At 38.4% G+C, this 20924-nt stretch overlaps 1 protein-coding gene across 3 annotated transcripts in view; it reads right to left on the minus strand.

Annotated features, from left to right (window-relative positions):
* Nucleotides 1-525: 525 nt before the first annotated feature.
* BCAT1 (branched chain amino-acid transaminase 1, cytosolic) overlaps nucleotides 526-20924 on the minus strand; it is an 89946-nt gene continuing 69547 nt past the window's right edge. For all 3 annotated transcript variants that reach the window (XM_005871813.2, XM_005871814.2, XM_005871815.2), the window contains exons 8-11: nucleotides 15335-15420; nucleotides 12546-12686; nucleotides 10601-10675; nucleotides 526-1587 (exon numbers count right to left, since the gene is read on the minus strand). In XM_005871813.2, coding sequence (XP_005871875.1) covers nucleotides 1546-1587; nucleotides 10601-10675; nucleotides 12546-12686; nucleotides 15335-15420 — 344 coding nt within the window. In that variant the 3' untranslated portion in view covers nucleotides 526-1545. The remainder of the gene's footprint in view (nucleotides 1588-10600; nucleotides 10676-12545; nucleotides 12687-15334; nucleotides 15421-20924) is intronic.

Here is a 20924-nt window from a genome sequence, read left to right on the forward strand (position 1 = left end):
TCAACAATTAAAAGCCCCCTAAAAGATATTTTTGCCATTCTTTTTCATCTTATACTTCTCTAATTTTCATTTTACCATTCCTATCTGAAAAGACCCCATGGCCAAAAGTCTTGGGAAAGAATCAAAGCCCCATTTGCTATGTGCTGCTAAATGCCTTAAGGAAAAATTTTCAGTGCATCAAACTTTTAGAATGTTATTTTCCCTTGCTTTGAAAAGAGAATAAAATATGATCAGCAAGATGAAAGTTATTAGTATCGAAGGAAACCAAAACAGAATGTCTGAGAGCTGACCTTCCAAGGGTAAATGTTTGCTATTTTACTTTCACTTTCCCCTAGATAACCAGGATACAATTTTAACTCCGAGCTCCTAAACGAGGAAAATATCATCTATAATTGCTCTCCCAGTGCCCTAACCACGTGCTCATCCAATTCCCATTCAACCAAAAAGATCAACTGTAAAACCAAACGTATAAAAACCAGAGCATACCTCTCTTTGCTTCCCACTAAAAAACAAACCAAAAAAACCCTCATTATGATGATTTATTTTTTATTTAACACATAACATTTGTCATTTCCATTTGGTAGGAATGATATCATGACTTCTCTGTAGAGTTATACTTTCAATTCCAGGACAGTCTTTACACATGAAGTAATTCCTCCAAGGAACGGTGCCTCTGAGTATCTCTAATGACTTAGCAGTCCATGGAAAACAAATGGCAATAAGAGGTAAAAATACACAATGTCAGGATCAATCACCATTCTAATAAAGAGGTTTCATAATATAGAAACAAAGAAGGTTCACTTCTATAGAAGGTAAATATTCATTTATTCATTATTTACTGAGTACCTACTATGTGCCAGGCATTGGGGATACAAAGATCTCTAAGGCACAAGGCCCTCAGTGTTGCTGTGGAGCCTACCAAGCAGCCAATTACAATACAATGTGGAAATGTGCACGGATCTAGCTGACGCACAAGGAGAGCTAAGAGCAGACTGCAACGTCAGGAAGAAGGAAGACATTGACCTTAAGATGGACTTGGGGGCCTGCAAAAAAAATGAGACATGAGGAAATCCAGTTTTTCAAAGTTTTTGATTAAAAACAACAACAACAACACTTTCTGAGGATGCAAACATGTCAGAGGAAGTGTTACCTATAAAATTTACTTAGATCAGTTTTCCAACACACACACAAAAATTCATTTGGTTGAGGAGCAGAATGTAACTTATGCTAAAGAATAAACAAACATTATTGTATCTGAGTGACATACTAAGGGCGGCACTAAATTATTGAGGGAATGCTATGCTATATGGCTTACATTGCCATCTTTCTAAGGGAAGGTGAGATAAGCTTCTACTACCAAGTTTACAAAACACCATTTGATGGTTGCAATTCATTTTCTCTGGCACGAGGAAACAATCACCCTGCTAACCCTGATAATATATACTACATTATGCACAACTAAAAACAGCTAGCCAAAGAACCTATCGTAATTCAAGAACAACAGTCTGTCCCATTAGCACACAGAAAATATCCTGTATTTTCTATTCAGGATAGGATGATTGTCCAGTCGCTCTCTTCTCTTCCGTACTGCAACAAAAACAAGAAAACATGTTTCAGTTTATCAGCTAACAATGCTGGAATAGTTTATAAATAAACTCAAAATAAACAACATTGTACAAAAGGTTCACTTCTGTTTTGAACATAAAAAATATATCCACATGAAAAATAAGATTAGACAGCCCTAGATGGTTTGGCTCGGTGGATAGAGCATTGGCCTGTGAATGGAAGGGCCCCGGGTTCAATTCTGGTCAAGGGCACATGCCCGGGTTGCAGGTTCGATCCCTGGTAGGGAGTATGTAGGAGGCAGCCAATCAATGATTCTCTCATCGTTGATGTTTCTCTCTCTCTCTCCCTCTCTGAAATCAATAAAAATATATTTAAAAAATAAGATTAGACAGAAACAACCAAATATCTGGAATCACAAATCTTATAATTGTTGTTGAACTCAAATTTACAGTTGATATAGGTCCCTTCTATGCTCACGTGCATGCTGTTTCATTACCAGTTAGCTTCTGCTCTCCAAATGGCATAACTGGGTTTAACTCTGTCATCTTTACTCTGAGTATACACTGAGTGGCCAGATTATTATGACCACCCCATCAGTACTTCGTTGGGTCACCTTTTGCCATCAATACTGTAGCGATTCTTCTTGGCATTGATTCCACGAGATGTTGAAAGGTGATGCGAGGAATCTGACACCAGGCCTGATGAATAGCACTGTCCAGTTCTGTGCGATTTGATGGTTGTGGAACCAGCTGCCTGATGGCTTTTAACTTTGTCCCACAAATGCTCAATTGGATTGAGATCTGGTGATTGTGAGGGCCACCTAAGCAAGGTAAAGTCTCCCTCATGTTCTTGAAACCACTCCTGCACAATACGAGCACCGTGGCATGGCACATTGTCTTGTTGGAAGAAGCCATCTCCATTGGGATACGCCATCAACATGATAGGATGAACTTGATCAGCAACGATACTTAGGTATGTTGTGCTATTCAGATGTTTATAATGATCTGGCCCCCTAGCAACTTCAGCGTGAAATTATAGCTAATTTGCTTACAAACATCAGGTAGTCATAATAATCTGGCCACTCAGTGTATTTCCCAGATGAGTACATCAGTGTCACCTGGCAGCATGTTAGAAATGCAAAGTCTCCAGCACCACCTCAGACTTCCTGAATCAGAAACTGGGCAGGTGTGTCCCAGCAGCCTGTGTTTCAGCAAGCACTCTGGGTGATTCTGACGGGAGCTATGGTTTGAGAAGGACTGCTCTAGCATCGCCCTTCCCCCTTCTCCAGAGCCTTTTATGTTCACGGACAAAAATATTATATTGACAAGCCCAGTGGGTCTGAACAATGACTTTGTTTTCTAAGTGAAAGTTGTTTGTGTTATGTTAGCATCCCAATTTTTCTTATCCCTTCGAAAATCATGGATCTGCATCATAATCACAATTAGATTACCTGCATCAGCAAGTTAGCTTTCACAGACCTAAATTTTCATATTTGAAATGGAATTAAATGAAAGATTAAAATATTTCAGATGTCAGAGACAGGAAGCCAATTCCATATTCATGTGTTCATTCATTTGTTCAACAAACATGTGTTTAAATGAGCGTTCATTCACACTTTGAGCAAGTACTGCATGCCAGTACCCGTGCCAAGAGCCTTACAGGCTTATTACCTTAGTTATTCCCACAGTAACCCCAGATAGAAGGTGCCATTGTCAATCCCATTTTATGAATGAGAAACTGAATATCAGGGAGATTAAATAAGTTTCTTAAGGATGTGGTTCGTAAATGGGAGAGTCCAGACTCCAGCCAAGGTCTCTTTCACACCAAAGACCAGATTCTTGACCACCATCTGGATTTCCTTGCACATGTTCACATAGTCATGCGTGGAGACAGACCTGGAACCGACCCTCCCTAACCAAGTAGCATGCCATGAAGTCTGCCACTAGACATTTGCCTACATCAGAGGATGCCCCCTTTTCACATGAATTGGCTCTGTAGTCCTAATCTCACTCGGCTGAAATTAATACAAAACATCTGAAAATTCTGAATTGGAAAGAACCTTAATAATCCTCTTATTTGGATGAACCCAATAAGTGGGGCTCTGGTTTTTACTTCTTCACTTCAGAATAATTCCACTTTGACTGGTTTTGTATACTGGGATTCCAGGAAAGATTCCTTTTGCAGAAAGCACTGCTGCTTAAAAATCAACTGTGAACTCATAAACCAAGCTTCTCTTTGTATATATGAGGACACTGAGGCTCTAGGAAACTTGTAATCGCAAGTTCAGTTCTCCTACATCACATTGTCCATGTGCTGTGTTCAAGATCTCAGTGAGCAGAAACTACCGAATTGGAAAAATTACCGGGAGCCAAGAAAGGGCCTACCTACAACCTTCTGGTTTACATGAAAAGGAGCGAGAAGGAAGCCCAATGACTGACTATACATGACCTGCTTAATCCACATCAGAAATGGATACCTAAAGAGTGTGGCCTCCACTATTGACTCTTGATTCATGGCGAATGCTGGATAAAACATTCCCAGATTCTCCCTGATTTATGCACAGTGTCAACATGATGTAAGGTAAGAGCAAAATATATGTTTTATTTTTCTTATTTGTATTCCCATTAATACATTAGACACCTTTCCCATTAATAACACTTGGATGTCAGCATATTGACATTTTAGCAGATCTATAGAACTATGATTCATGACCACTATAATTTCACCTTCAATCTCATCAGTTAAAGTAAATTTGTGTTCAATTAGTTGTTTTAGTTTTAGAACATTGGAAAATCAATTTTGGTTACAATAATAGTCATAGGCCATATTGCTCTGTGAACCTGCATAATATGTATTAAGTTTTACCCCTCTCATCCTGTAATTTATGCTCTTATGTAAAATCATAGCATTCTGAGATGTATCCCAGAGATAGGATAATATGGGTGATTCATAATGCTAGACTTAGGCAGTTAGCAATCAAACCTTTCATGTGCATGATGGATAATTCAATTTAACTTTGCAAGGGAAAATAATTCAAAGTAGAGATGGCAGATTTTAGCAGAGATAACAAATTGTATGTTTTCCCCAAGAGTAGGTGTCCCGAGGAGGAGGGGAAAGAGAACACGTGCCTGCCTGGGCTAGGCTGTCCTTATACCATTGTCAGTGTCATTACAAACCACAGCAGCAGGCCCACCCCTTCAGCACTGGGCAGGCCTTCTGTAAGTCACATTTATTAAATTTTGTTCATCGGAATCAAAGATGGGGCTAAAGCAACACAACAGATCACATTGACGCTGTGGGATGGTACTTTGAGCCAATGTGGAAAACTATCTGTGTGATGTGCAGAATTTTCATCTTTCACGAATGCCAGTTAGAACCCTCAACCAAAACATGACTAATGTCAAGTTCATTACTTCATAATCAATGTATGATGGCAAGTAATCTTACAGGGCCCTTGCTAAAATGTCTTTATATTCAGCAGAAAAAGTTCTTAATTCTTAGCAACATAAAAAGATAACCTATGTATCTAATAAAGGTGGAATATGCAAATTGACCATCACACCATCACAAACATGGCGGCACCCAGTCCCCTCAGCCCCACTGGAGTCCCCCAATCCTTTCAGCCCTGCCAGGGGAACGGCAGGTGCACAGTGCAGCCGGACCCATCCTCAGCCCCCCAGCAGCCCAGGGCCAGCCCGAGGCGCAGGCAAGCCTTGGATGTTGGCTGCCCAGCGCCCAGGGCGGGCCCAAGGCACAGGCAAGCCTTGGATGGTGACTGCCCGGCTGCCCGAGACTCAGGTAACCAGGGCCGGCCGAGTCTTGCGCTGCAGCAGTGGCAGCAGCAGAGGTGTGATGGGGGCATTGCCTTCCCCTGATGGCTGGGTCGCCTCCCACCCCTGAGGGCTCCCAGACTGTGAGCAGGCCGGGCTGAGGAACCCACCCCCTCCAGTGCAAGAATTTTCATCACCAGGCCTCTAGTAAAAATATAATAAGTGCTGTCTACCAGGTAACAATCTGTCATACTTCTTCAAATCCTATTCAATGGCCTTGCAAAGTTCTGTAATGCCATAGCATGTGGAGAAGTGTACATTAGGAAACAAGGAGAGGCTGAGAAGCTGGTCACAGGCCTGCATCCTTAAAGCAACCAGGAAATGTTCACTTAGAATGCACACACTCTGAAGGACAGCTCAGGACATCTACAGGGAAAAGGGGTGGAGCTCTACCTTCTTACGCAACTGAACCGCATCAAGCTGTTCCACTGAAAACAAGAAAAATTCCATAACCACAAAGGGTCTTTCAAAGCTGTAGCCTCTAGTGAGAAAACAGATTTTTCTGTCAGCCTTTTCTTTTTTCTTTTAATTTTTTAAACAGACTTTTTTTATTAATCCTCACCAGAGGCTATGTTTGTTTTGTTGTTGTTGTTGACTTTTAGAAAGAGGGGAAGGGAAAGAGAGAAAGAGTGAAACTTTGATATGAGAAACATCAATTAGTTGGCTCCCCAAACCCAGGTATGTTGTGCCTTAACTGATAATCAAATCCACAACCTATTGGTGTACAGGACGATGCTCCAATCACCTGAGCCACCTGGTCAGGGCTAAACAGACTATCTTGAAGTTAATTTTTCAAATTAAATTTATTGGGGTGACATAGGTTTTAAATGCACATTTCTCTGATACATCATCTGTGCATTGCACTGTGTCTTGCAGTCACTACTTCCCCCTTCCTGAAACCTCAGAAGCAGCACAGCCAGTTACTCAAACATGCTCCCCTCATAGTTAAGACCTGGGTTCCAGCTTCTAGCTAATTCCGACACCAGTCTTGATGTGTATGTCATTTTGAAAAATTCTAAACCAGATTCTCTGAAAAACTTTTGAAGAATAATTTGGCATTATTCAAGACCTCCTCCCACCTCCTCTCAGAATGTGTTAATATACAAGACCAACCCGTTTTTGCTCTTTGGTATGTGTTGGTCTATTCCTCACCATTCATCCCTTTACTCATTTAATCAGGAAACATTCTTGAGTATGTACTATGGCCCAGAGTTTGTGCTGATGACTGGGGTTACAAAAAGAGAATTAATCCCTACATTCAAACAAGCCCAGCTCATAATTTAAAGGCCATCATGTAATAATCATGGGTAATAAGGAAGCTGGAGAAAGAAGCAGCATTGAAGTGGGTGAATGTATGTTTGTACTGAGGGAAGGGAACATTGTTCAAGAGAGATTTCAAAGCTTCCTAAAGAACATGTGTCTTAAGGACAACCAATACCTGACCACGTGGGCACATTGGAGAAGGTACAGAGGCAGGAGGAAGCAGCAGACAGCAGAGCATATTGGAAAACAGAGAAGACCCCAATGGTCAGAGCAGGTGAACAGGATGGTGAGTAACTGGAGTAGCCAAGAGTAATGGGAGGAAAAGGGATCGTGGGCAACATGGAGAATGCTCTCCAAGTTTAAGTTTGGTTAAGTGTGAACACAGAATTGATTTTCTTTGTTGTTTAAAAAGAGAAAAAGAGAAAACAAGAAAAAAGAAACTGCCATTTGAAATGTTCCCCTCCAAAGAGGTATTGGAAACTATCGGAATGATTAGCCGAATGGGATGAATATTTAGCTTCAGAGATTCTTACTCATATACAAAAATACACAGGTTAAATGACAGTCAAATCTATAGTTAATAAGGAATTCCCACCCCTCTCCCCCTGACCCCCAGTTACCTTGGAAAGAATCTGAAGGGCTTTTTTGGCTGTTGCTACTCTCCTTCAATTTATCAGAGCCTTTCGTAGTTAATGTCCATGTTTCCATGTAATGTCAGAGAGTCAAATGTGAAACGTGACACAATTCTATGCTTTTCCCTCAATAGTTACTTAAATTACTTCTCTTGGAAAGAAACAGACAACCTAGTAGCTGGGCTGACAGCACCAATTTGCCATCTTGCAAGAGAATAATTGTGAAACTTTGGGTTTTGTGTCCGCAAACAAAATAATTGAAGAGGAAAGATGTGGTCTCAGATTCCGCATGATGGTCCTTTGTTACTTAACAGTTTGGAGCAGGGTTGGTGCTTTTGGTTTGTGACTGAATTCAAAATCATTTGTATTATCTCATGTGTTCTGTAACTGTCTCCTTTTGTTTCTTTGTTCAGTCTGAGCTCTGAATGCATCATTAGTTTTTAGCATTACTACCATTATCCATTATACTAGTACATTACTACCTAGGGTAAAAAGCAGAATTATTAACTTCTTCTTAGCCACAGGCACTAAAGTATATAGAGAAAATACAGGTAAAAATAAAATACGTTTCTTCTCTGTTCTATCTTTATCTATTTTTAAACCTTTTTACATTGTGTCACATGAAAATTGAATATTAATTTTGTCCTTCTATATCAGTGTGCTTTGACTGCACTAATTATTTGTCCCTTTTTAAAATATATATATATATTTTATTGATTTTTTACAGAGAGGAAGAGAGAGGGATAGAGAGCTAGAAACATCAATGAGAGAGAAACATCGATCAGCCGTCTCCCGCACACCTCCCATTGGGGATGTGCCCGCAACCAAGGTACATGCCCTTGATCGGAATTGAACCTGGGACCCTTCAGCCCGCAGGCTGACGCTCTATCCACTGAGCCAAACCGGTCAGGGCTATTTGTCCCTTTTTTTTAACTACTATCACTAGCACTTGAACACCCTGTTTGTGCTTAATACATATATTTGTTGAATGAATGAATGAATAAAAATATCACTGTAACCTACATTCTTGGATTCCATAATTTTACTCTCAAAAATGCTCTTTCTGAGAATGTTTGCAATGGCTTCCCATCTTGTCCCAAAATTATGTCTTTGGGCTTCTCTTTTACTCATACTTTAGGGCTCTGATGCTTATTTTTCCACCATCTCAATGATGATGCACATTTCTGCTCTTCGCCTTCCTTAGCCAAAGCTTCATGATTATATTTGTCGAACACCTCCACTTAGAACTTCCTTTCAATTCAAATTTATTCTGATTTTTCCCTCAGCCTAACTGACTACTTTTCCTTTCCATCCTTTATAACCAAATCAAGTCAGTTCAAAATTTCTTATGTCATATAATCTCCAAGAGGTAACCCTGATATCTCATTATGTATTAACTGCTATGAAATATAACATTCTTTCTGTACAATTTGTTCAAGAAAGTTTTCCAAATTAGTTTTTGTTTCTTATCACTATAATGCACTTCCTCCCCTCTTAAAAATCTCTCAACTTCTGTTTTGGATAAAGGTTTTTATAATCTAGCAAATTATATATTTTAGATGTGTTTGTAGTTTTTATTTGAGCAAATCTCTAATAACATTACTCCCATCAGATTTACTCAGAGAACTCTAAAAAATATAGTGTGTCCTCCCAAAAATGTATACATATACTTTGAGTAAGTATAAAAGCAGTGTTTATTAAAATACATTTTATTTTCAAAATTGAGCTATCAACTGTTAAAGTGTGCATATATTTGGGGGGGAGGGGGGCACCAAAATACAAACACCCACAAAGTTTCATTAAATTTCTTCAAATTACTTCTAATTGTTTCTATGTACAAATGTAGAAAACAACTCTGAATAGATTTTATGTCTTCAATATTAAGATATTCCTTTATTTAATTTGCAGAAAATTCCTATAGAAAATGTTTGTTAAAGGGTGGAAGTTAAGATAGCTCATTGATTTAAAAAAACCACTATTATTCTTTCCTTTTGTAAATACTATAAGTTTTACATAAAAGTTGCTAGGTATTCAAAAATACCATTTTTATCACTAACCGAGGACCTCAGTTGCTCTGCAGGATCTGCTGCCTTCCCAACCAACTGAATTTCTGCTTAGTTTTAAGACCCAGCACCACCTGATGTCACCCGAACTATCAAAGTTCTTTTTATGTTTCAGTATCTCAGTTCCCCTTGGTTATTTTCACCGACTGGCAATCGTGGGTTCAACAAAATCTTTGAATAACTTTTGAAGTATTTACAAATTATAGAACAGTCTTGTATTTCCTGGTATTTGATATGCCTACCTAGAAAGATGCTTAAGTACCTTGTGAGATGCTGGATTGTTGCTAAAAAAAAAAAAAAAAAAAAAGGGAAAGGGAAGTATAAAAAAAAAAAAAAAAAGTGTGCACACTCTTTGACCCAACAATTCCAATTCCAGGAATTTATCCCAAGGAAATAATAAAAAATGTACTGTTTATAATAGTAAAAGAAGCGCTAACAAAATCAATGTATAATAGCTTTCTTTAAAACTTATACATAGGCATAATAGAATTCAATTTAACTTCATATATGGAATTAAAGTTATTTTGATATGAAAAAGCAAATGACTTATTAAAATGAAGAAAGCAGATAGAAATTATGTATAATTCCATTTTGTTAGAAAACAAATTTCTCTAAAAATATATAAATGCTTATAAAATATTAAAGGTTGAGATATCGAAAATTAACAGTGGTTATAACTTAGTGCTGGAATCACAGGTGATATTAATTTTCTTCTGTGCTTTCTTCTACTTTCAAGATTTTTTTACAAAAGTATTATACATTTTAATGAGATTTATAGATTTATCAAAATTTATATATTTTTTAACTTTTAAATTAATTTTTTTAGAGAGAGAGACAAATAGAGAGAGAAATATCGATTTTGTTGTTCCACCTACCCATGCCTCCATTGGTTGCCTCTTGCATGTGTCAAGACCGGGAATCAAACCCCCAACCCTGGACAACCTTGGTACAACCCTGGTGCATCAGGACAATGCTGCAACTAATTAAGCCACCCGGCCAGGGCTCTCTCTATATGTTTTCTAATGTTAAGTAATTTTGATTCCCTAACAATTATTTTCTTTCTTTTTTTTAAAATATGTCTTTTCTTCCCCATTTCTGTATTGCTTATGCCCACACATACTATCAGGAACATCTTCCTTAAATTTAATTTGTTGACCCCAAATGGCAGTATTTACTCTCTTCTTGCCATTGAAATATGATTTGGTTCTAAGTGTTGATTAAAATAAAATGACAAAGAACCCTTTACCTGAATATCAGTCAATTTGTCCAATATCCGGGTTGCAAGCTTAGTCCCATTCTCCACAGATGGAATGTGTAGGGTCTATAAAGAAAACCAGACACAAGATAATGAGGATATTCATGTATACTGTGCCACAAGTATGACACTCAGTGATGCCACTGTATGAAGTCACCTCCTGGAAATAAGAAATAGCTCTATTATAATCTGATTATTTTAGCTCCAAAGCCTATTTTCTATTCTAAATGTGAATAAAAAGTAACTAGCCATTGATAGGTTGTCCATTGCCTACCAACTGATTTTAGGGCACAACTTGTTTATATGCCAGTCTTCCAGGTAACTTGAGAAACTAATGAGAAGCTATGGGTGGCTAAAACAGTGGCTAAACTTCAGAGAACCCTACCTCTTCTAGCATTCCTCAAATCAACAAAGATAAATGGTTGGCTTCCATATTTAACCCTCTCAGCAAGAAATAAGAACTCAAAGATACTTTGCATTATAGTAAATCATTTAGGGACATAAATTAAAGTAAGTCTATGCCTTCGCAAAAGGGGCTTCTAACCCTATATCTGTTACAAGCCAAACTTCCAGGGACCACAGCCTCCATAATGTTGGATCGCATGGTTAAATTCAGGGCTGAAAAAGATTTAAAGACCCTAATTTATATTTCAGTCATGTCCATTCATGCCTCGCTGGCTTGCAGGCCTTTGATAGTCTGATTTTAGCATATAGTCCATGTTCTCACCTTTCTTATTATGCCCTTTAGGATAATAGGATAATTAGATGTACCTTTTGGCTCTGAATGCCCTCTAACACAAGACCATTAAAAACATATTAAATTTTATAAACTTCTTATATCTATAGCTGAAATAATAATTGGACTTAAAGATATCTGATCTAATGACAACCACAGTTCATTAAAAAAGTAACCGATGTCTAGATACTACCATAATAAAATATGAAACAGTAGCTTTAAAATCAGTACAAGCATTGAATGATAATAGAATCATTCTTCTCTCTTGAAAGTCTGTAGATGGAATTAGGTCAGGAACCATTCCCTAAAAGCAAGTTTAAAATTCTCAAGCAATGAAGCAGCCACCATTAAAATCAGCAGAGAAAAAAAAAGAGAAAAAAAATCTGCCAGCTGAGAAAAAAATATTATGGTGTTGAATATTAAATTTCAATAGAATTTATATTTAATATAAGTGATTTAAGCCATCTCACATTTTAAGAATAATACTCAAATGACTTTAAGTTACAAAGTTAGGTGTTGATGTTAATCATAAGTATTGGATCTTTGTTTTAAAGGGGAAAGCAAAAAAAAAACTGACCCAAAAATGGAATTACAGCACATATAAAATCAGGCTAGTTTACTGGGAGGAGAAAATTTCTTCCAACTAAATGCTTGAATTGTTTTCTGGAAGATTTTAGTAAATGTACCAGATTTGCCAAATAAAAAAAAAATTGTTGTAAAGTGGTCTAAATAAAAACAACATCAATAATATTAAGAGTAATAAATGCAGGAATTCATCATTCAAATGCATTTCCCATAACTACTAGCCATTCCTACTCCAGGAGTTTGGAACTACTTTTGGCAACCAGAAATCAAAATCTAACTACCTGTAGAACCTTCCGTACAAAGCCAGTAGAAAGTAATGAGTGGAAATCTAGTGACACATCTCAAAACCCGAAATTGACAAAAGGCAGATATCCTTGTTCAAGGACAAAACTGACCTCCCACCTTGTTGAAGCTTACACAAACTCACTGAAAAGGTAAGAGTTAAGTAATTTGCTAATACAGGTTCATGAGGACAATCCACCCCAGTTAATGGAATGCCAAGCTACCAAAAAAAAACAACAAAAAAAACTTTGCATTCTGGGTCCAACTAGTAATTTGTTCAGACTTTAAAAATTAAATTATAGGCAGATGCTTAGAAATAGCAGGCTGTCTTACCTCGCCCTTGTACAGGATATCAGAAATTGGGCAAACAATGCAGGCGGTGCCAGAGCCAAACATCTCCTTCACTCGGTTCTGCTCCAAGGCTGTTGTCAAGTCACCCATGGTGAGGTACCTCTCCGACACCTTAAATTCACCCTGTTCGCAATATCAAAAATAAAGTGATACATATTTTTAAGGAAAAGGCATGGGGGGAAATGCCCTGCAGTACTACCTTTCTATTTTACATTCTTAGAGGGGAAAGCTGTAGAAAGCAACACCATCTGACTGGTGAAACACAGTGGGTTAGGTGTTAAGCACCTACTCCAAGGTCACAGGCTCTCTAAATGAGAGGATCAGGATACAAAATATAATATTATCAGCATAAAATGCATGGTATATTTTTAAGACATGTGTGCTTTTTTTGTTTTTGTTTTTGCCTTTTATTTGTTGTCATGGCTAGAGCCAAACAGGTTGATGTATACTGGTGCTACTTAACATGTACTCTAAGCTGACAGGGTCTTAAGTGCTATTTACTATAAAAGAGAATACATTATCATAACATTAATAATTATAGCTACCATTTATTGAGCATCCATTGCATGCCAACTTCTCTGATTTTTAAGGTGGGTATTATCATCCCCGTTGTATAGATGAAGAAATAAAGGTTCAAGGAAGTTGAGTGACTCCCCCTAAGGCCGCACAGATAGTCAACGCCAAGAAGTGGACCTGAATTCAAGTTTAATCCAACTCCCTCCAAATTTGGTCCTTTTTCTATTGTGTCTTTTATGGAGTAAAAACATAGACTGAGTTTAAACATCTGGAAGATTTCATTACTTTAAAACAGTGAAAGTATATTTGGACTTTATTTGAGAAATTGCATTGTATATTTTTTCTTCCTAAATTAAACTCACTGATTCAGTTGACTTTACCGCAGTAATCCTCTCCCTTACTCTTAGAATCATATTAGATTTTCACCACAGAATTATCGATATAACCTCATCAACTTCTGCTGAACTATTGGAACATTTTATTTGCTCCAGAATAGGAAATAAAAACAAAAAAAAATTCTGATTTTTTAAAGCTATCTGGTTAAACTGTCTATTTAATACACATTCTTTCATCTGTTTAATTCACATTCTTTTATGTTAGTGGTTAAAGCTCAAAGTTTGTCAACAGGCTATTTGAATTAAGGACAACAAAAAATGGACAGATTTTTTTTTAAATAAAATGAGAGTATTTTTTAAAACCTGCAAATCTACAATAGATAAAAATGGAAATCACAGCTCTTGGCAAGATTCAAAACATTAGAAGAATGCATCATGCTGTAAGCATATATTTGGAAGGGTAGGAAAATATGCCTGTGATAGAAATATGGCTTTTTGCAAGTTTCAATTTATCTCAGTCTGTAATTGCAATTATGTTGTTCAAAGGTAAATAAATTCCAGAAAATCAGCCAAGTTAACTGAAAACAAGCTGAGCTCTGTGTTCTGGAAAAGGAAAAAAAAATCTTGTAAATAAACAGAATTGTTTTTACTCTGCTCACCCTTACTTATCTTTGGACAATTTCCCCTGTCTGGCAAGTAATGGTAACCCCCCACATGGCTCTTGGCATTTATGTCTCACTGTTTTAGAATAGCTTTTAAAATAAATTACAGCTAAGGAGTCAAGAAAAAACTTCTTCCATAATAACCTATTTTCATGCTAGCAAATCATTAGTGTGGGAAAGCATTTCCACTTGCAACTTGTCATCAACCCTTCTGTACGTGGTTGAATTTTTTCTCTAATAAAACAAAAATTACTGAGCTTGGAAAATACATCTTTGCAACTGCAAACATATTTAGGACAGGGCAAGCTGTTTGAAATTATACAAACAGTTTGTAAATGCCATGCCCAATGTGCCAGCCAGCATGTGGCAGCTGTGCTATAAATAATTCTACAAAACCCCGAAGTAGACAAGGCCCATTTCCTCTATTTCCAAAGTCTTTTTCCAGAGGAAATGTACTGGTGCTCTCCTAGATAATGTGTGTTTCTAAACATTTGCCTTATTAGTACTGTTTGACCACAGAATGCTCACAGCCTTTTCATGTCCCTTGGACATCAGTTTAACACATGGGTCAAAAGTTCCATCCAAGAACCTTTGCCAGATAACCAACTCATTCAACATTCATCTTAAGTATGTCATTTCCAGTACTAAATAGTTTAACATGCTTGCCTGTGTCACGTGAATCAGAAAGTCTACTGAAAATAATTTTACACTTGCTTGATTTTAAAGTAAGCATGTATAAGAATTTGGAAGGACAGGGAGCATGAAGGAGGGGAGGGAAAGGCAGCCAAACTAATAATGTTATGTTAGTAAACGCTTATGCCAGTAGAATTCTTTAATTTCTATGGTAAGCATGGCTATGCAGGAATAAACAGAGGAAGAGGAGAACTACAAATCATTGCCATGTGGAAACAATAGACCTAGACGTGAAAAGTTAAGGACTGGCTAAATGGAAGCACACAAATTATAAACCAGGTGAGTTGGTGGGAGACACCTGATATAGAGCTTGAGATTAGTACTAGAATACTTCTTCACCAGGACAACTTGACAAACTGGTTTCTCTCTGCCCTCCCTATAAACAATGCTTATTTGATAGTCTTGCCAAGACAGTTCTCTTAGAAGAGTTCTTTTCACTCAAGTTAAGATTAAAGATTAGATAACATTGGTTGCAACTTCAGGATATTATTTCAACACGAAGCTGGGCTTATTTTGATAACTTTTTGTTTCATGCTGAGAAAAGTTGCTCATGTCAAAAACCCACCCACTTGCGTGCCAGGTCCAGAATGCTCTGCCTTGTCACTCCCGGAAGAATGATGCCATCTAGTGGAGGAGTTGCCAGTTCTTCTTCTGTCAATTAGAAATTGGAATATTTTCAGACTTTAACTATATTAGCCATGCCTTATACCAGTGGTTCTCAACCTGTGGGTCGCGACCCCTTTGGGGGTTGAACGACCCTTTCACAGGGATCGCCTAAGACCATCGGAAAACATATATATAATTACATATTGTTTTGTGATTAATCACTATGCTTTAATTATGTTCAATTTGTAACAATGAAAATACATCTTGCATACCAGATATTTACATTACGATTCATAACAGTAGCAAATTACAGTTATGAAGTAGCAACGAAAATAATTTTATGATTGGGGGTCACCACAACATGAGGAACTGTATTAAAGGGTCGCGGCATTAGGAAGGTTGAGAACCACTGCCTTATACCAATAGCCATTAAGACGACAACAACAACAACAACAAAACAAGCAAACAAACAAAAAAAACACCTGTGTCTTGCAACTTGGCTAGTAATAAACATGAAGATGTTACTGTTCTGCATTGTCAAATTTCTCAACTCAATTCACACTTCACGTAGATCTTTATTCAAAGAAAAAGATGAAGAAGGAGGAGGAGGAGAAGGGGAAAGAAAGAAAAAGAAAAAGAGAGAGAGAAAGAAAGAAAGAGAGAAAGAGATACTACTCATCCATTCATCTTCAATGTACCCTTAACCAGTGAAAAATGAGATGGTTTTCCACTAACAAACAGCAAGAGTTATAGACTACTCTTAGGAGAAACACTGTGAAGTCAAAATTTAGTGGGTTAAAGCTGGTTAGTAATTAGAATAATGTAGATAGGATCGTACTTGGGAACACTGGTCATTAGCAAACCTTTTAAGAATACTGTGGCCCTAACCGGTTTGGTTCAGTGGATAGAGCACTGGCCTTCGGACTGAAGGGTCCCAGGTTCGATTCCAGTCAAGGGCATGTACCTTGGTTTCAGGGACATCCCCAGTAGCGGTGTGCAGGAGGCAGCTGATCGATGTTTCTCTCTCATCGATGTTTCTAACTCTCTATCCCTCTCCCTTCCTTTCTGAATAAAATCAATGAAATATATATATTTTTAAAATTAGAAGAAGAAAAAAGAATACTGTGGAGGAGCCCACCCCCAAGAAGAGTGGGTGCCTATTCAGGCCAGCCACTGCTCCCATACTACCCCTTGATAAAGCTCTCTAGAGTGATTTTCAAATTATAAAGTGAGTATAGACATCATATATAGAATTGTTGACTTCACCCTCTGAATTTCAAATGTATTAGGCAGGCTCAGGATGGGCTCAAGCACATATTGGCTAACAAAAAAAAAAGAAGAAAAAGAGAAATCCAAAGAACAAAACAAAATTCTATAGGTGACTCAGAGAGAGTCAAGGCTAAGACACTGGTCTACTTCAGCACAATCCCAGGCACTCCAAACCACCGTTCGGTCTGGCATGACTATCCATCTGCAAGAGCCAGTGTGGCCCATGATCCACAAACACCCCTTACATAAGGGAATCTCTGGTACTCAACATCCCCTTCTCCTCCCCACCTCTGGCACCCAGGAATCTGCATCTTGTGAGAAAGTCAATCCTTAAATCATTGCTTTATAAAGATGTTGAACCTCGTAACAGACCATATGTTGCCCAGCATGTGTTTTTAGGGGAATTCACAAGGTATGCTTGTAAGAATCACTAGGTAGCAAAGGCTGTGCAGAAATCACACCAGTGACTCTGAGCTCCCCAAGTCATGTTCTGCAGCTAAAAGGGACTTTGGAAATCACCAAGTGCAATCCTTACTTTACCGAAGAAACTGAGGCCCTACAAACATAAGTGACTTGCAAGGTTGGTGACAGTGGGGGACAGTCAGGACCAGAGCTTCAGGGTCCCAACACTGGGGTCTTTCCCTTTCTGACGGGATACTGGAGTCTGGGCTCACCTGTCACACTGTGGTTACATCACACATCCCCAACAAACAAGCTGAATAAGTTTTGGAAGACCAAAACTCTATATTTATTCCTGTGTCCCCAAAACTCAGCATTCTGCCTGACTCAGAATGGATGTAATAAGTGTTTTTGAATAAAAAAAATAAATGAATAATCTCTTTGCTAGGATATAGCAGTATGATTTTTTTTTAATGTGTCTAAAAATCATCTGAAAGATGCTTTCGGGAAAGAGGAAAACTTGGTTTTGGCAACGTCCTTGGGGCTACTTGGAAATGTTACTCTCAAAATAAACCTGTGTTTTGCAAGAGCTAGCTAGCTAGACACACAAATGTATGGATCTACATGTGTGTGTATATATACGCACACACTCCACACATAGAGACAAACATACTTCCAGGGGCCCCAAACTGGACCTTTTCCTAGAGCTTGCCGAGCTCTAGGACTCCATCAAGTTAAATGAAAACAGCGGCCCCGCCTGTGCAAATGCAGTTTTGTGAAATATATTTAACACCCAAACTGTAACCACTAGCCTGAGGTCAAGGAACAGAACATCTGTTTCCCTGGTTGCCAGACAGAGATGATGACATGACAACATTTGGGTGAGAAATATTCATTTTCCTCTGCAACCACAAACATGCTTAGGAGAGCCAGAACCGGCTCCAGATGGCCCAACATGAGGAAAACAGAGCCTACAAATGCAGCTTGTTTTTGACAGAGAAATCATTTTTAGAAGCTGAAGAATTTAGAAGCAACAAGAGCAGGATTCATCTGTGACATCCCAAAGTCAAGCACTAATGGGAACCAGGAATGTGGGTTTGCGTAAGAGCCCTAAACATCATCAGCACAATTATTCATTTATTCAACAAATATACAGATGGGCCTGGCCTAACAATGCTTTGACATGATTTTTTTTCTTACTTTTAAGCTGGTGTGAAAGTGATACTTATTCAGGAAAAACCAAACTTTGAATTTTGACCTTCTCCCAGGCGACAGATGTTCAGTCCGATGCTCTCATGGATGCTGGGCAGTGACAGCGAATCGCAGCTCCCAGTCAGCCTCGTGATCTCGAGGGTAAACAACTGATACTCTGTGTACTGTGTTGCCAGTGTTTTGGGATATTGTGTTCTAAGCACAATAAGGTAGACGAGGCTAAGCCATGATGGTTGGTAGGTTAGGTGTATTAAATACATTTTCGATTTATGACATTTTCAATTTAACGTTGGGTTTATCAGGCTGCAACTCCATCATAACAAGCATCTGTGTATTGAGTGCCCACCATATGCAGTTGGCTTATCTCTATACTCAGGATAAAGCAGTGAACAGAACTGACATAACTCCCTGCTTACTTTCTAATAGGCAGAGGCAAACAATTGTTATGTTAAATAGTGTATTAGACCATGAAAGGAAAAAAGGGGCAAGGTGATAAATGCTGTGAAGTGGAGAGAGGAGTTTGCAAATATTTTTAAATGTATTTTTATTGATATCAGAGAAAGAGGGAGAGGGGGAGAAAGAGAGAGAACCATCAATGATGAAAGAGAATCATTGATCGGCTGCCTCCTACATGCCCCCTACTGGGGATCGAGCCTACAACTCAGGAATGTGCCCTGACCAGTAATCAAACGGTGACCTCCTCGTTCATAGATTAATGCTCAACCACTGAACCACACCGGCTGGGTGAGTTTGCAATTTTTAGTAAGGTGCTCAGGAAAGCCTTACTGAGAATGGGATATGTGGGCAAAGACTGGAAGGCGGGATCGGAGCACACCAACAGACATCGGAGGGAGGAGGGCTCCAAGCAAAGTTGGTGTAAATGCCTGATGTCCAAGAAGGCTCTCAGGGCCTGAGCAGACTGCGCAGCATCAACACTCACTGCCAGGATCATTCTCCCAAACTATCTGTGAACTCAACCACAGGAACTGCGTCCAATTCTCAGGGTGGCTCCCGTGTCCAGTAGGAGGTAAAAATTGTTCCAACAATCGTATTAGTCTCTGCAAGTGTATGTGTTAAATTACTCATCCACTGAGTAAAAAGGAGAATCGAGGCTGTGTGATCTTATTACTGGAATCAAAATCCACATGAGTTACGGGACAATTGCCACATACAGTCGTCATGCAAGGCATGGTGCTGTGAACAGATTATCTACTTTAGTGACCTTTCAAAGGCAGCAGAGAGAGTGGGTGCTCGTGACAGACGGCAGGTTATTACTAAAAGAACTCTGCATATACCTGCTGTTGACAACATTTGTAAAAATCAAAATTTTGCTGATTTCCATTATTCTTTATATTTTCTTTTTCTTTTTTCTAATCCTTACCCGAGGATATTTTTCCATTGATTTTTAGAGAGAGTGGAAGGAGGGGGGAAAGACAGAGAGAAACATCAATGTGAGAAAGACTCATCAAATTGTTGCCTCATGCACGCACTCTGACCAGGGCCAGAATGGAGCCTGCAACAAGGTACATGCCCTGGATCAGAATCGAACCTGGGACGCTTCAGTCCTCGGGCTGATGCTCTATCCACTGAGCTAAACCAGCTAGGGCTCTTTATATTTTCTTAAAGGCACATGGTATAAATCAAAGTTACTATAGAGTTGCCTCAATGTCTTCTGGTTTTAGCCCAACGGTTATTCATGGTATTCTACTGCCTTTTCTCATAGTATTACCCAAACATTTATTCCATTTCCTTTCTCCTTACTTTAATTTATATTTAATCTGTTAAATGTATGCCCTCAAACTGAAGGGGCACATTCACATTAAAACTAAAGTGATCTCAGGCAATCATAATCTGAATAATAACTCTTAAGGTCTTGTATATTTTGTAAGAGTCAGAAGACAAATTCACTCATTTCTATTCTGACCTTTAAAAGCCATAGTGGAAATGGTCCATGACAATTGTTTGGATAAGGCTTAATTTTTCACCAGGCCTGTTTCTGGTTAAATCATGTAGCTCTGATTTAGACTGTGCTTAAATCCTGACATCTCCCATCCTTAAATGATGATGTAGACACTTCTGACTGATGTAACTGTTTTTGTTTGGAGTTGTGTGGGTTTTTGGGGAGATGATGGTGGGAGTGGACCAGTGGGAAGAATGAGTTGAATCAATCTCTTATCTCCTACGTGCAGAGTTCAACACTGGCTGTCATCTTTCAAGCACAGTGTATGATATATGTCATATGCAAAAACTCAAATTTAGAAATCACAAGTATTCCAGTAAAATTTTTGTTTTTAAATAGTGCCAAGTACAAACAGCAGGGATGGAAGAATGAGCGTGATCTGTATCTGCCTTTTCATGTGCCAAAGATTACCAATGGCCTATCCCAGGACAAGTGTCCGCACCACACCTACTATTCTACCTCTCACTGGAATGTAGGCTCAATTTTATTAGTCTCTGGAACTAATGCTCAAGTCAGTGTATAGCTCTTATGTATGCCACAAGTCACCAGTTTCCTCTATTTGTAGCCAAATGACAAAAGAGCTACTTTAAAATAAACATTTCACTTAAAATTTTAAGTAAAACCAATAGACTTTATAAGTATCTGGAAACAATATTTTACATTTCTACACTCAGTACTATGAAATGAAAACCCTAAGAATGCAAACAAG

This window comes from Myotis brandtii, unplaced genomic scaffold, assembly GCF_000412655.1.
Source record: "Myotis brandtii unplaced genomic scaffold, ASM41265v1 scaffold358, whole genome shotgun sequence".
In the NCBI taxonomy this organism is placed as follows: Eukaryota; Metazoa; Chordata; class Mammalia; order Chiroptera; family Vespertilionidae; genus Myotis; species Myotis brandtii.